The sequence below is a fragment of the Leptodactylus fuscus genome, chromosome 5, assembly GCF_031893055.1.
Source record: "Leptodactylus fuscus isolate aLepFus1 chromosome 5, aLepFus1.hap2, whole genome shotgun sequence".
Taxonomy (NCBI): domain Eukaryota; kingdom Metazoa; phylum Chordata; class Amphibia; order Anura; family Leptodactylidae; genus Leptodactylus; species Leptodactylus fuscus.
In genome coordinates, this window is record NC_134269.1 from 144346790 (window position 1) to 144363132 (window position 16343).

Here is a 16343-nt window from a genome sequence, read left to right on the forward strand (position 1 = left end):
GGTCAGTTTTAAAACCCATTCACTTGAATGGGTTTGCAAAGTGACCGCCCGTGTGCATCTTCTGCCTCTCCATGGCAAAACCGTTTTTTTTTTTTTTAACCGGACACTTTGTGTCCGGTTAAAAAAATACAGTTTCGCCGCAGAGAGGCACAAGACGCTCACAGGTGGTCACAATGGGTTTGAAAACTGACTGCCAGGTTTCTGTCTCCTGTCCAGTTTCTCTTGACAGAAGACAGAAACCCAAAAGTGGATCAGAGCAGGCGCAGGTGTGAACCTGTCCTTAGACTGATAAGAGGGTTTGTTTTTCTTTTCGAAACAGTGTCGCTCTTGACCATGGGCTATGTCTGGTATTGCAACTCAGCTCCACTATTTGAATGGCACTGAGCTGCAAAACCAGACCACGGACATGTTTGCCGATATTTGTGTAAAAACTGACATTTTGTTTCCTAGTTCCAAACAACCCCTCAGAGTCATTGTGTTACGTGCTGGCTAGAAGCTTTTCAATAGCATGGAAGCGTGATGAGTTAGACAATCTGGATTAAAGACAACTATCATTCATGTCCTTCTTCTATCATTCTACCCATTAGGGCACTTGCACATATTAAAAGTCCTTACTTCTAGAATCAATTCCACAAAAGAGAGATTCATGATCTGTAAAGCAAAACCATCACATATGGGGAAATGTGTGGCATCTAAGGATTGTGTTTGAACATATTGAGTTTTGGATCCAGCGATATTGTATTTGATTGTAAGCTCTGCATGTAGTACATTGAAGTCAAGCTGATCCCTTTCTACAGGCGGCTCTGCAGCAGGTTTTATATATTATGAAAACTGAAGTCTTGGCAGCTGCGAGTATATTGACAAAGTTCTGGACATTCAGTTTTTGGTTTAATTAGAGGAAATGATGTGATGGAAAGGCAAGATAACCCTGTAAAAGATTAATGATAAATCCTGAGGTTTATCTTTCAGACAATATCCAAGAGAAATAGCATAGCTGATTGGTTTCATATGGATGCAGCAAAGACAAACTGATACTATTCTCCCAATAATAGTGAATAAGGAAAGACTTGTGCCTTAAGGAGTACATGAACCAGTACCGTCAGCGTGGTCATGTGGTCAGTGACAGGACACGTATGTTGCAGATGATAACGTACAGTTTTCAGTCATTTGGTATGAGGAAGGACTGGGAGGGTACTCGTATGAAATGCTAGAGCTCGCAAAGGTCACCAAGGCTTGTGTAGAATCACAAGATTGTTTTTCAGCATCTTCTGAATTAACAGAGGACAGGCTAGTTTGTCGAGATCTGCTCCATAGCATATCTGTGCTCTTTAAACCGCTAATATCTTCCTTGAAATGTGGGTTAAAGAGAATGTACAACAGAGGATTTAAGCATGCAGGCAATGGGATAATAAGGAGAAGGATTGACTTAATTACTTCTGGACTAATAAATGTAAGATTTAACAGCGAAGAGAAGGATAGGAAAGCCACCGGACAGTAGAGAATACAGTTAGTGAAGAGGAGCAAAGCTATATGCTTTACCATTGAGCAGTCCCACACATTTTCCAATTCCCCTTTCTCTAATGTGCAGTACAATTTGGTATAGGCAACAGTCATGACAAGGAAGCATACGGAGTTCAATAGGACTAAAGCAACCATGAAGCCTATCGAGGAAGGATCACCAAAGAGGAGCGGGAAACATAACGGTGATGTCCCATACGTATTGCCACTCAACAGAGGTGATACTGCAATCACCAAGGACAGTATAAAGCAAAAGCAAATGGACAACTTGACACTTATAAATGAGGTTTTGGATTCAAACTTATTTGAACATTTTGCAGAAAGTCCTCGCTCAAGGGCAGCTACCGTGAGGAGGAAGATGGAGGCTTCTGCTGCAAACACCGACAGAAATCCTGTTATCTGACAACCAATTCCGTTTTCCCACCAAGCCCCATACTGAGCAAATTTTCCAAAGGTCAAAGCATCAACAGTCGCCAGGACCCCACTGGAAAGGCCCATCAATGTGTTCATAATGGCTATGAGGCCAATTAGAAGCTTTATGGATGGAATATAAGATAGATGTCTAAAGACTGTAGCAATCACCAAAGCATTGCAAATGAAGGCTAGGAGAACGATCAGCCACACTCCGATTCGGATCAGCCAACTTCCAAACAGGTGGTCACAAGGTTTGAATGGTCCTGTAGTAATAAAACATGTCCTAATATTACTTCATATACAAACTGGCATACAGTACATGCATCAATGACTACAAACTGGTAATAGATAAAGTCAAATATAAGTATGTATTGTCTAACAAGTATCTAAGTTATAAATAACAGCACATATTTTATTATACCTGGAGCCGGCGTGCACTGCACGGAGTGAAGGGCTTTTACATCCTCTTCAAAATCAAGAAGGAAATCATCAAAGTCTCGATCATCTGAGGAGTAAGTAAATTTGTATTAGTATAGTGAAGCTTCCATGACAATATATACAATATTTCCATCAACCAGTATTCCTACAATGTGTCTAACTTTACCGATAGGGCCAAAATTGCACTTGCACCGGGCCCTATGGTTGCGGGGCCCCCTTGGGACAATCCTGCATTTTCAGTCCTGCTGTCTTGTGCAGTGGCTACGATGCTTCCCACTGCAACAGCATTTGCATAAAGACACAAGTCAATCAAAAACAACCAATAAACCTACCAAGTTGATCCAGGAGAAGTAAAAGAAAACTGCATGAGGTGGGCGCAATTGCCCCATCAGAGAAAAAAATCCTTCCTAACTTCGACTATGGCAAAAGTCCCTGCATCAGCATCCTATCCCAAAAATGACTAACTCCTATAACTATTTATATTGTTACTTTTAAGAATTGCATTTAGACCCATCTTGAACTCATATAAGTTATCACCACATCATGTGGCTGTGATTTCCATCCTCTCACCGCCCTTACTGTAAAGAAGCCCCGTCTTATCAGTATGGTGAAACCTTTTTTCCTTTAGATGTAGAGCAGGGGTGCTCACACTTTCTCAGCATGTGAGCTACTTCTCTAAATGGCCAAGCCCTAAGATCGACTACCCACTTCTCGTGGGCGGGGCCAGAGCGGGCATGTGGGTGGGGCGGGCCTGTGGGGTTGGCTGGGTATGTGGGAGTGGCCGGGCGGATCGTGAGAGGTGGCCGCCCAGGCATCCCCACTGTCTGCTTCTTCACAGCGCAGGCTGAGAGTTATCTCTGGACACTGGCAGGCTGGGGCTGCGGCAGCCCCGCCTGCCAGTGTCCGTAGATGACTCTCAGCCTGTGCTGTGAAGAAGCAGCACCCCGGCCCCTTCCTTCCCTAAGAGCAGCCTGCAAGTGCTTGTTCACAGCACAGGCTGAGAGTCATCTCCGGACACTGGCAGGCGGGGATGCCGCAGCCCCAGCCTGCCAGTGTCCAGAGAGAACTCTCAGCCTGCGCTGTGAAGAAGCAGACACCGGGGATGCCTGGCTGCATCCCGCGATCGACCCATACGTCCATTGCGATCGACCGGTAGATCGCGATCGACGTATTGGGCACCCCTGATGTAGAGGATACGTCCTTGTCACAGCTACAGATCTCAGTATAAAGAGATCATAGGAAAGATCTCTGTACTGTCCGTACAATATCCATGTTGTGATAAGTAGAACAAAATATGTCTTACCTTGCAGATGTAGCATTCCCACATCCTTTCGAGGAAACTCATCAGCACTGCTATTGTCATCTTTGTTCCATTGACTTGACTGTTTGAAGACACTTTCACAGACTGCAAAGGCGCAACATTGATAGGCATATGGCATTTCCATAACCCTGCCAGTATCATAAGAAAAATGGTTAAGTTAGTTTGGTTCCCAATCCTAGTAATTTATAGTGTTATGGGATTTTCTCACAAGCATAACCATATTTAAATTTGTAGACAATTTAAGGGGCTATCTGGTTTCTAACATTAATGGTCATCAATATTTGGTCTTCGGGGGTCCGATTTTCAGGACCCCCGTAGATCACTTGACATACAAACTGTAGAGGAGAGTGTAGATAATGCAGCACTGTCCTATTGTGGACCAGCACTGCAGAACCTACAATCACTGCTACAGTTTGTACGGCGAGTGAGCAGCATGGCTTATGGTAAAAGTGATCTGTGGGTGTCTCAGGTGTCGGACCCTCACAAATTGAGGGCCTGTCCTAAAGAATGTAAAAGTCAAATAGAATTGATGACAGTGATACATTTTCATTGTTCCTCTCATCCTAAACACTGTGGTAATATAGTGATACTGAATAATATAGATAATATCTTAGAAATCACATTCTTATTCCCAAATTCTTATTTTATACATGCATCCTTGGTTATATGTGCAGCAAAGTTTCAGTACTTTTAATATTGAGTTACAGGATTCTCTTCCACTACAAATGCCACATTTCCCATATCTAGGTCAGGCATACTATTGAAATGTGCATGAAGACATTTTATAAAATAGGATAATCCTTTAACAGTCCTACCATGGGGAAAAAAGCTCCATGAGTACAAAAGGCTCAATGGTAGAGGCATTACAGTGACAGTAGGTACAGCTAAGAAGATATAGATGGTAGGAGGAATATCAAAACTTAAAGGGGTATTCCCACCTCACATACTCATCAGTCTTTACTGCTGTAAAATCTTCTTTCTTCCTGGTTTCTTGCATCATTTGGTGGGCGGGGTTTCACATGCAACCTGCCGTTTAGCTCCACCCCCAAATTTGTGTATAGCTCCGACCACCCATATTGGACTATGAAGTACAGGCAGCAGCAACTCCATTCTGTGTTACATACAGAGACTGCCTGTCTCTGCCATAATGAACACAATTGAATTAGCTAGCCTGATAACTGGGAGAACAGAAGAAATGAAAGCAGCTGCTCTCCCCTATCTGCTAACAGGAAGCTAGGTCACATTGTATAGACACAGGAATAGCTAGATACACAGGCTCGCTCCCATACACTTAGACCCTCCTCCCTCCCCCCCCCTGAGAGCAGCAGATACATCACTTGACTTTTGAGCAGATAAGTCAAGGGCTGTGTCCACAATGAATTGAATAAAGTAAGATAGTGGACAAACAAAGCAGTTTTGCTGAAGCAATGTATTTAGGAAAAGTCTTACATCCACATTAACAAGCAGTATAGATAGGATCCTTGTGATGGGACAACTCCTTTAAGGATCTTTCAGGTCTCTGTATGGAGTGATCTACGTTTAGCTCAGTGTTGATTGTACAGCCTAACCACTGCGGGGAGGAAAGTCTTTGATTTGAAAAAAATGTGCAGGAATCTATTATAACACACAACTAATATCCTAAAAATATGTTTTGTACTACTTTTGATTAATTTTTAATTTTTAGGACCAATAATCAGTTGAATAATTATTTCCTCCTAAAGCTGTGTGCTAACTAGTGGCCATAAATGAACGGCACAGGGCCGCAAAATCGGACAGGAAAGGACCTGTTCCATATTTTGCGGCCCTGACTGTTGGCCTGCACACATGACTGTGTAATTCATGGTCATGTGTATGGAAAGATAGAAATGAATGGGTCAGTGTGCTGTCCAGGAAAAACCGAGATAGCACATTGACCAGACATACGATCATCTGCAAAGGGGCTTAGACTGGATAGTTAAGTCTCCAGTAGTTGTGATGGTCACAGTTTACATAGTCCATTTTATGATGGTTGTTATCTAATGTTTTCCATCTGAGGGTTGGTTCACATGTGTGCTTGGTAATCCGTTTGGGGAGTCCGCATGAGGACCCCTTCCGAACGGACTACCGAATGTACTGGCAAGTGGTGTGCAGTGTAAGCACACGGACCTCATAGACTATAATGGGGTCTGTGTGCTTTCCGCGCAACCTCTGTACGGAACATGCGAACAGAAAAGTACTTCACAATCTACTTTTCTGTCTGCATAACTAGTGCGGAGATCTCTCGGAAAGCACACGGACCCCATTATAATCTATGGGGTCCATGTGCTTTCACTGCACACCACTTGCCAGTGCATTTGGTAGTGTGTACCCTATAGACCCTTAGATGTCTATAGGGTACACACTCAGGAGATTTCTAACCCAATGATCCAACTGAATTGAAGGCAGCACCTGCTACTTCTTGAAATAGTTAATAATGTAGGATAACATATAGGACTTGGTTTCAGTGTAAAATGTTTTGTCGAGGTTAATTCCTATATATCGCTATATCAACAATGTGTCTGTAATTTTTGGAAGACTGCTTGTTCCTTTGTGCTGTATACTTGCTGTGATCTCCAAGTATTGGCAGTAAGAGCGTCTTCTAGAGTACTGCACTCATATGATACAGCACTGGATATAGGAGTTCAGAGCGCGGTGATATATATGGTTTTCCTTCTCAGTGCTGAATTATTTCGCCACAGACAGTTGCAAATAAATGTGCGGAATGTATTCAGCTTTCTATCACCCGGCATAGACTGTATGTGTCTTCACAACATATTATTTGGTTCCACCTCTTTGATTCTTCCATAGCTATGTGACTTTTATTTGCCCTACTTAATTGCAGTTATTTTATGTAATCTTTTCTTTTAAGGACTCCTGCAATTACAGCCCAACGCTCTTATAAATCTCAGCTATCTTGTGCATGTTTTCAGCAAGCGGATGATTTAATGTCCTGTTATTTATTTAAATGTACAAAGGCACAGAATGAATGTGTCACAAGCCTTGCTTTCCCAATCTGAATTATGGGGCATCACATAATTGTAACGAATGAACACAGGAAACAATTATTCTGCTTTTACAAGCGCTCCTTCTTTGTATATTGTTAGGCTATCTAGGCTCACGTTATTTATAGAGGTAAATTGGTGGAACTTCATGGCCAACTTGAACAGAAGTTGTCTTTAATAGAGAGAGTGAGTAACAGCACGTTGCTTTCTCAGTTAAGTGTATTATTACAGTGATGTTATAGTCACAGTGTGTTTATGGAGGAGCTCTCTGATGTTCCTCGTTTATATAGAGAGGAAGATCAAAAGCCAATACATTCAATGTAATAGTACTTGGAAAATGGGTTTTATTGCACCCTCATACTTGACGTACATTAAATAACTCTTGTGTAAAAAAAAGATCAGTAAATGTCAGCCTAACCATACTGCATAGTGCACGCATTCAATGCAATGGTACTTGGAAAATGTTTTATATTGCACCCTCGCACGTTAGGTACATTAAAAAACTACTGTGCAACAATAAAATTAAAAAGGATCAATCCTAAGCATTGGCCTAAGTATTGATCTGAAGTTGATTGATCTTCTCCAGATGGAACTATGCCGCAATCTTTCAGAATAGCATTCTTATTTATTAACCCTCTCACCACTGTCCACAATTACCATTTTATCTCTGCAGAGTCACATATTCTACATATAAATTTCTCTTGAATTTTATGTGAGTTTATTGATGAAAATCGGTGCCCATAAAACTTCATTAAAGTCACCAAAACCCAGTATGTCAACCCAGCCCCACAAATAGGTAGGTTAGGGTCACCTGAATCAAATGTTGTTATTCCTCTAGTGAATCAGGGCCTCTATTGCACAGAGATTGCCGTTGTCTGTATGCAAATGAGTTCTTTGGAGCAATGAGGGTGTTGACCCCAAAGTGGTAATTGAAAAGTCCCTCATTGCTCCAAAGAGCTCAGCTGCATATTGACAAAAGTGTCAAAATCTCGGCAACAAAGACACTGAGTGGCAAGGGTTAAACAGCATTTGATTTAGATAAGCCAAACCTATCTGCGGGGCTTGGTTGATATGCTGGTTTTGGTGACAGACTTGCTTTAAGGTCACACCTCTGTCCAAATCTCTTACAATACATCTTTTAGAAGCTTTCTTTACAGGCAGGACCAGATTATAATAAGGGCCAAAGATGTGGCAGCCCAGGGCCTAAAGCTGCAGTCACGTGGGTCATCTAGTGTTTGTTATATTTACTCACCTACCCTGGGCCTCTGCTTATTATACTTTGGGGTCGTATCCACATTCCAATCCAGTTTTTTTTAGCCTGTGTCACATTATTGCTGCTGCGTCCAGCTTTCAATGCCATTCTAGGGGGCTACAAAATGGGAATTCTCTGCAAGTCCACATCACTGTTTGTAGTTTTAAGGGGCTAAATAACTTAAAGGAAGTCTGTCAGCAGGAAAATCAGTATATGACTAAGGCAAGATAAGACTAATGACAGTACCTTGGCGGTTATCTAGAGCAGCAACTAAAGCCTCAGCAGGATAAGAAAAGCGCTTTTCAGCTAATCTGCATATGAATAAAACACGGATTTTCATGAAATGGAGCCGTAATGCAGAATAAGAAAGGCATTTTAGGAAACTGCATAATCCGCCCTACAAGGTACTGTCATGAGTCTAATACTTATTTTCCTGCTGACAGACTCCCTTTAAAAATGGAATGGCTTATCTTTAATAAAAAATTTTTATTGATGGGGGTCTTATATACACTTTTCTTAGTAATTTATATAAAAGTATTAAAAGGGATTCTATCATTAGAATCCCTTTTTAAGCTAAACGCACGTCTTCCTCTATCTTTAGATGTTTTCTCTGTGCCGCCATTTCTTAGATATCCTGGTTTTCTTCCATATGCTAATTAGTTTTCACGCAGCACTGCCTTATTCTTGTTCGCCGCCTCTGCCTTTTCTTATCTGTTCGGCCACAAGAAAATGACCAACTGTGCCCACTGGCAACAGACATGCACAGTTGGCAGTTTTTGAAGAAGACGTGATGGGACAAGGAAGAAGAGGCGGAGGAAGCAAACAGGAAAAAGGTGGCGCTGGATAGTTTTCTTGCAGCACTGTGGACACCCCAGTGCTGTTTGAGCTCTGGGGACCGCCCCCAGTGCTGCAAGAAAACTAATTAGCATATGGATGAAAACCGGGATATCTAAGGAACGGCAGCACAGAGAAAACATCTAAAGATAGGAAAAGATTAGCCTTTCTTAAGGCTATTCCGACGTGGGTTTAGCTTAAAACAGGATTCTAATGATAGAATCCCTTAAAGTCAAAGTGACTTATCTGAACAACTAAATTTTTAAAACATTTGAACCCCCTTAAAAGTGTAACTGGTACCACAGGGCACTTTAATGTGGTAAAATTTGTCAAATGTTAATCCAATGTGGTGTTAGGATATATCTGTCTGTAAACAACAGCTGTTCATTAGGGCAACATGAAGCGAGTCTGGCAGTACTTCATAAAGGACAAATGCCATAAAACATGGCAAAACATGGTAATGATATAGTCCCCATAATTGAAGCCTCATTCCTTGGCTTTTCCCCGTAGTTTTCTGTAAATAACAGTACCTGTGATGAGTAATTGGACTTGTACTCGCAGTCACATTAGCCTTTGTTTTACCCAAGTGCAAGAATGTTGATGATGGCAAGCTTCAGCACTAGTGAGATTAATGGGAAGTTCTAGCGTGCTAACTATTGTCTACCTCTCTGCTCCAGTACACAATGTGGCAGACATATTTTCTTTATGCTATTTATTGTAATTTCCAGTGCTTAAATGGAACGATAAATTACAAACTTAGAAAATGTATTAAAACAAAGCATGCTATAACATGCCATGACATTACAGTTATTTGTTTCAGGCACTCCATGTCTCTGCTCTATTGTACAAGAGAAATGTATTTCACAAAATCAACGAGGCTTTCACATTTACTATGAGGAGTGAGGTCCTGATGACAGTTTAATAGACTATCTGACGTGTGTAAGGAAAAATATGAGAAAGGACAGGATATAGGACATACCTTGAAAAAAGAAGAATCGAGAAACAGTGAAGAGGTAACATTCAGGTGACAAGGTTAATAACGGACTGGCAGATTATGGGACTAGATGGTCCCAAAATACCATAAACACTGTCCTAGTGCTGCAGTGCACAACCTTTTCCACCATGATAACTTTTTATTTACAATGTATGTTGCAATGTATATTACAATCTTTTAGGACCGTTTATGACAAAAAGCCCTTTAATGCCTTTTAGGACATGACACATTCCGTTGCAGCTTTCTGCTCCGGATTAGGCCCAAATGGTGGTGTCGCGAGGCGGACGCTGCAGCTGAATCAGCCGTGGAATCCGCCTGAAGAAAGGACAGCTCGCTTCTTTTTTCCGTGAGCGGCAACAAAAGGAAATGATGGGCTCGCATTGATTTGAATGGGAGGTGGCAAAATCCTGACCACTTTGCCCCATATGAACTAGCCCTTACAGTCCTATTCTCCTCTTCTTTAACTGTTTTCTCCCCAATAGGCTGAGAGATTATTAATCCCAACTAGAGTAAGTTTTTTTTTTATTTGATTTGATGCCAGCATATTGGGATTATGTGAGTAAAAAGTGTTTGTGGTGTCCATAACTATCAATCAGCTTCCAATTCTCATGAAATGAAAGTTTTCACTAGTTTTAATGAATCTCTTGCATGGGTGACCATAAATCTATCATAGGTCATATACTGCACCAGTGCCATGTATATTGTGGAGTATATACGGGTAATTGGACAATATGTCACTATACCTTACAATTAGCATAATACATAAATTAAAAATGTATGATTTAAAAAGTTACCTGTATAAGCCATATTAAACAATCCTATAAAACATAGAACTTATGTATTTGAGTATGTAGATACTACAATGACCTGCTCACCTGAGCTTTGGGAAATGTTCTGATGGAATCAGTTCTTGCAAAGCAATATTTCCTGTCAATTTCAGATGAGTCAAACCATGTAGACCAGTAACTGGAAATGAAGTCAAATGGTTGGAGGATAGATCCCTAGAAAGAGAGAAAATATTCATGTTTTATTTATTTATTTTGGTTGGGAATCTGTTAGGACTATGATATGGTTGCAATAAGTATGTGGCTAAAAGTTCTTAACATAAAGGTAAAAGCTTCTCCTACCTGCTCTCAAAACAAAAAAATGACTGAAGAAGGAAGGCAACAGAAAACGCCACTGTTTTACAGTTCGGAACTATTAGATATTTCTTATGTTTTATGGAATGCCCAGAACACAGTTCACACCTAGATAATTCCAGACAAATACTGTAGAATATTATAATATTTTAGGGTTGGATAGGTAGTAATTAGAGATGAGCGAGTACTAATCGAAACTCCCATTTCAAATAGCATGCACCCATAGGAATGAATGGAAGCAGCCGGCACGCAGACTTTGCTGCGTCCATTTATTCCTATGGGTGCGTGCTATTCGAAACGGGAGTTTCGAATAGTACTCGCTCATCTCTAGTAGTAATATATGTAAGTATGTTAGACTTAAAGATGATCTTTCATGGCCTCCTGCACATGCAATTTTATATACCACTAGGAAGCCGACTGACTGTGCGCTGAATTCAGTGCACTGTTAGCTTTCCTGATATGTGCCCCAGGGCTGGAGATATTGGTACCGTTAGTTTTGGCACCGATCTCTGCCCACCGCAGAAGGGCGTTTCTCACAGCTCAGCGTCATTCCTGGGCGGTAAGAAATGCCCCCTGATAGTACAGGGCTATGGACAAGTACTGTCATGGAGGGCGTTGCTCACAGCCCAGCTAGACTGTCAGAAATGCCCTTCTAACGGTGGGCAGAGATCAGTGTCAAAATTAACGGCAACGATATCTCCAGGTTGGGGGCACATAATGGAAAATCCGACACTGCACTGAATTCAGCGCAATCACTGTCGGCTTTCTAGCAGTATATAAAACTGCATGTGCAGAAGGACATGAAAGGTCCTCTTTAAGTGTACTAATCCTGCCGATTTTGTGCATATAAAATACCCAGACAATATTTAATTTCTAAGATTATAGGGGAACAAAGGATAAGGCATCTTAGTTCTCCAGGGAGATAGGCCTTTGTCAGAGGTGAGCCGCCAGTGAAAACACATGCACACTTGACCAAAGTGAGCATGTATGTGTATGGGAAGTCCATTAGAAGTAGAATTTAGTTTTTGGATAAGATTGATTGAAACTGCACGGTCAGATTTAGACCTTAAGGAGTACCTTTCACCACCTCCACCAGCACAGTAGGGGCTAGAAAAATTTGAACTGTACCAGAATCAGTGGAGTGGCACTTGCTGAAGTAATGTAAGGAGTTGGAGGTAGGTGATGAAGGTCCTCTTTAATGTATTTACTGTATTATGGAATCATCTAAAAATTTTTGTATAACAGAATTATTGTTAACAGTCTTATTGTGGCTGGATGTTGCCTTTCTACTGATACTGATTCAGCCTGGTCCACTGTCACTAGAGTCCACATGACATCATAAGGTATCAATGATGATTGTTAATGATTGTTCATAGTTTTGATAATTTTTATAAAATGTCAATCAATACTCCTGAATGTTTTTTCTCTTAAAATATATTGTGACTCACTCCAAAGACCTACCAATAGGAAAAAATGTAAATTGTGAGCCCTATATGTGGGGCTCACAATCTACATAAAAATAAAATAAAAAAAAACAAAATAAAAAATAAATATATATATATATATATATATATATATATATATATATATATATATATAGTATATGAATATACAGTATATTGTGGCTCAAAACACGGCTTAAACTTTCAGGTTTCAATTGAGCATAATGAACACACAAATGATACCTTTAACAACAGCCAATGAATTCAATTTTATTAGTATTATTAAAATACAACTTACAATTTCATAAGTGACGGCAAAGATGAAAACGAGTGAGGGTGAACATAAGATATTTTGTTCCAGGCCAAGTCCCTGTACACGCAAATAGAAGACAGCAAAAATGACAACAATGCATTTTATGGCGACTATCATATAACACAAAACAGAAGTATATACAGTGAAAAGCGTGGTGGACAGTTCAAACATCATCCTAACTATCATATTAGCTGACTCTTGCAAGAAAATACCAACAAACCCAACAGTTTAAAAAAAAAAGAAAGAAAGACACATAGTGATTATATATGTATAAATATATTGTATATATTATATATCAAACATATACAATATTGCTACTGAAGCTGACATATGTGTATACATATTGGGGTACATTTATTAAGTTAAATGCACCAGAACACTGGCTTAAATTCATGCCATAAAATAGCATACATGCATTACTGCAGATTTATTATGCATCTTATACACAGCTTGTGCGACAAGGAGGATGGAGGACAGATTATCTAGTCTACTTCTAAGCTCTGACAATTTCAGGCAGTATTAATAAATCTGCTGCACTGTTTATTCTTGAACAGTAATGTATAGGTTATATGGCCAATGAATTGTCACAAGAGATTACCCGTTTTTAAGAGGAATGTGTCCTTTTTAATAAATTGTTAGCGACATGATGTATTTAATTATAGTGCTTAAAGGCCTTCAATAAAATGGGATCAAACAAGTAAAAGATTTGGAAAGCACTTACAAGGATCTCAGGACAGTCAGCTGCTGAAAGGTGCTGGATCTAATTTCATAGATTTCATTATGACGCAAATCTCTACAATGAAAGACAAATTATAAGTGCAGAGCCGAAGCGTGAAATTTCATAACAAACCTTTCTGCACAATCATATCACCTTTAACCTAAACATGATGGGGCTAATGGTATTACGCATTTCATGTCTGAAGTGATATGGCTTGGAAGGCTTAAGTAGGAGTGAAAGAATTAAGTGTAAAACACCTGCACTTGTAATAAATACTCACATCCTCTGAAGTCGCTGACACCCTGAGAAGCTGGGCAAATCCTTTATAAGATTATATGACAAATCTCTGTAAAAAAAGAAGAAATGATGGTTATAGCTCCAGAGTGATGCTACATCTATGATTAACGAGCTATGTACGGTAATAGAAAACAATTGCAGGCGGGAGGACACTAACTAATAGGATAAGCAATGGAAGAAATGTTCATTAATCCTGCTGGTCAATTACACATATCTATCCAGCCATACTGTTCTGAGAAGAACCACAGTGAAGTTTAGGACTGAAATCTAGTTCAGGCGCATCCAAGAAAGGCAATGAAATTACATACAGATGAAGCTCCCACATGGATAGGAGCTTTCTGGGCTTTTTCGGCAGCTTCAAAGCAAATGAAATTACCTCTTAAGTGCTCTAATGCTACCTTGCATCACAGAAATTTACTATAGCACGTAAATAAATATCAGTATTCACAATTAATCATAGTTATGGAGTACTGGACAGGAGCCAGATATAACTAAACGCATGTCAGACACATCTGGATTGCTTTATAGTGGACATGTTTGGTGATCACATTGTTGGAGTCGTACTTATTACTTCATTGGATGAGCTCAAGCACATATCTTGGGATTTAGTGTTTTATTATTTTATGTTGGCTAATACAAGACACAATATCCTCCTCAGCACCGAACATATCTTCAATGCCATTAATTTCATTTTTTTTCAATATATTATGTCTTCCTTGCTTAACGTCAAGCTTAGCAAACTAGGCCGACTCACCAGAAGATTCGGCACGGGTTTCAACTTTAGGGCTCAAACTGAAATCATTTAGATAAATAATTATCTACATATATTTTTATGGTCAACTAAAGTTTAAGCCAGAACTCCAGATCACAAAGACAGATGCCTTCAATTGCCAACAGATTTAGCTAAGCCCCCTTGTTCAATTACTGGATCTGCTCTCCACCTTCCTTATAGGGGAACCACACTGAGGACACCATTGCAACCATTGATTAAAATGGCGTCATTTGGAAACCAAGGTCCTTGGACCACCAGAGTGGTAAAGTGAATAATATTTCTCAAACTGAACATGGAGAAAACGGACTTCATCATCTTCGCCCCACCCCGTATGGCCCCTCCACCTGACCCATCTATCAAAGTTAACGGAACCCCACTTTCCCCAGTCCCACAGGCGCGATGTCTTGGGGTTACCCTGGACTCCGACCTATCCTTCAAGTCACACGTTCAAACCCTCAACACCTCCTGCCTACTCCAGCTCAAGAACATCCATTGAATCTGCTCCTTCCTCACCCCTGAAACTACCAAGATGCTTGTCCAGGCCCTTATAATCTCCTGCTTAGACTACTGCAACACCCTTCTCCATGGACTCCCAGCAAACTACCTCGCCCCCCTCCAGTCCACCTTAAACTGTACTGCTCACTTATTATACCTCTCCCCCCCCCCATCTTCATCGGCTGCTCCCCTCTGCCAGTCCCTCCACTGGCTACCTATAGCCCAGCGAATTGAGTCCCAGCTATTAACATTCAAAGCGATCCACAACCTGTCCCCTCCATATATCTCTGAACTAATCTCTTATTACCTGCCCACACGTAACCTCAGATCCTCCAACAACCTCCTACTCCGCTCTGCTCTCATCCGCTCCTCACACAACCATCTCCAAGATTTCTCCCGTGCATCTCCCATACTCTGGAACTCCTTACCACGACACATAAGACTGACCCCCACAATCACAGGCTTCAAGAAGGCCCTGAAGACTCACCTATTCAGGAAGGCCTACAACCTCCAATAACACTATCACCACACCACCATCTGTACAGTCTCCCCCTCTCCTTCTGTCTCTATCTCCTTCCCCCATAGATTGTAAGCCCTCGCGGGCAGGACCCTGTACCCCACCGTGCCAGTCGGTCACTGTCAGTATTATATCTACCTGTATATTTTGTGTATTGTATGTAAACCCCCAAATGTAAAGCACCATGGAATTAATGGTGCTATATAAATAAACAATAATAATAATAGTAATAATCTGTTATTTTGGGGGCTGCAACCTGAGCCAGGACCCCTAACATTAGATGTCCTCTATAGTTGACATTGGGTGTAGCCATAATAATAATAATAATAATAATAATAATAATAATCTTTATATAGAGCCAACAATTACTATTTATATTTAGTGAATACAGGGTTTTATTCTTCTTTTATCTAGTTACAGAAAAGAACAACACTTAGATCTATTTCTATAAAACTTGACATCTGGGTGCTGGATGAGCATAAGAAGGAGGAACTCTTGCTGCACATTAATCCAGACACATACTTTTGTACAAGGGAACCCATGTGTTTAGAGAAATAAACTTCCACAAAACAAACAAACTTCCATCCATAGTGTAATGCTGTGTCTCCAAACTAATAATAGAGGGAGTATAATAATGATTGTAATAAATATAATAAAGATCTGCGCCTAATAATTTTATTCTTGTAAATGCTCCACATTTTTGGCTTTCAGTACATCACAAATGTGCTTAATGTTTCTGCAAGACAGTTTTTTGTCTCTTTGGAACACTGAACTTGGATCTCAGTCTTTGCACACATACAGGCGTTACAGACCGAAAACACAACAGGTCTATAAATATAATTTTTCCTCTTTAAAACAC

General features: G+C 40.4%; 1 protein-coding gene across 1 annotated transcript in view; it reads right to left on the bottom strand.

The window, feature by feature from the left end:
* Nucleotides 1-305: 305 nt before the first annotated feature.
* LGR5 (leucine rich repeat containing G protein-coupled receptor 5) overlaps nucleotides 306-16343 on the bottom strand; it is a 117806-nt gene continuing 101768 nt past the window's right edge. Inside the window, exons 12-18 of the mRNA XM_075274414.1 lie at nucleotides 13684-13749; nucleotides 13407-13478; nucleotides 12671-12742; nucleotides 10667-10792; nucleotides 3674-3819; nucleotides 2354-2437; nucleotides 306-2195 (exon numbers count right to left, since the gene is read on the bottom strand). Of these exons, the coding sequence (XP_075130515.1) occupies nucleotides 1117-2195; nucleotides 2354-2437; nucleotides 3674-3819; nucleotides 10667-10792; nucleotides 12671-12742; nucleotides 13407-13478; nucleotides 13684-13749 (1645 nt within the window). The 3' untranslated portion in view covers nucleotides 306-1116. The remainder of the gene's footprint in view (nucleotides 2196-2353; nucleotides 2438-3673; nucleotides 3820-10666; nucleotides 10793-12670; nucleotides 12743-13406; nucleotides 13479-13683; nucleotides 13750-16343) is intronic.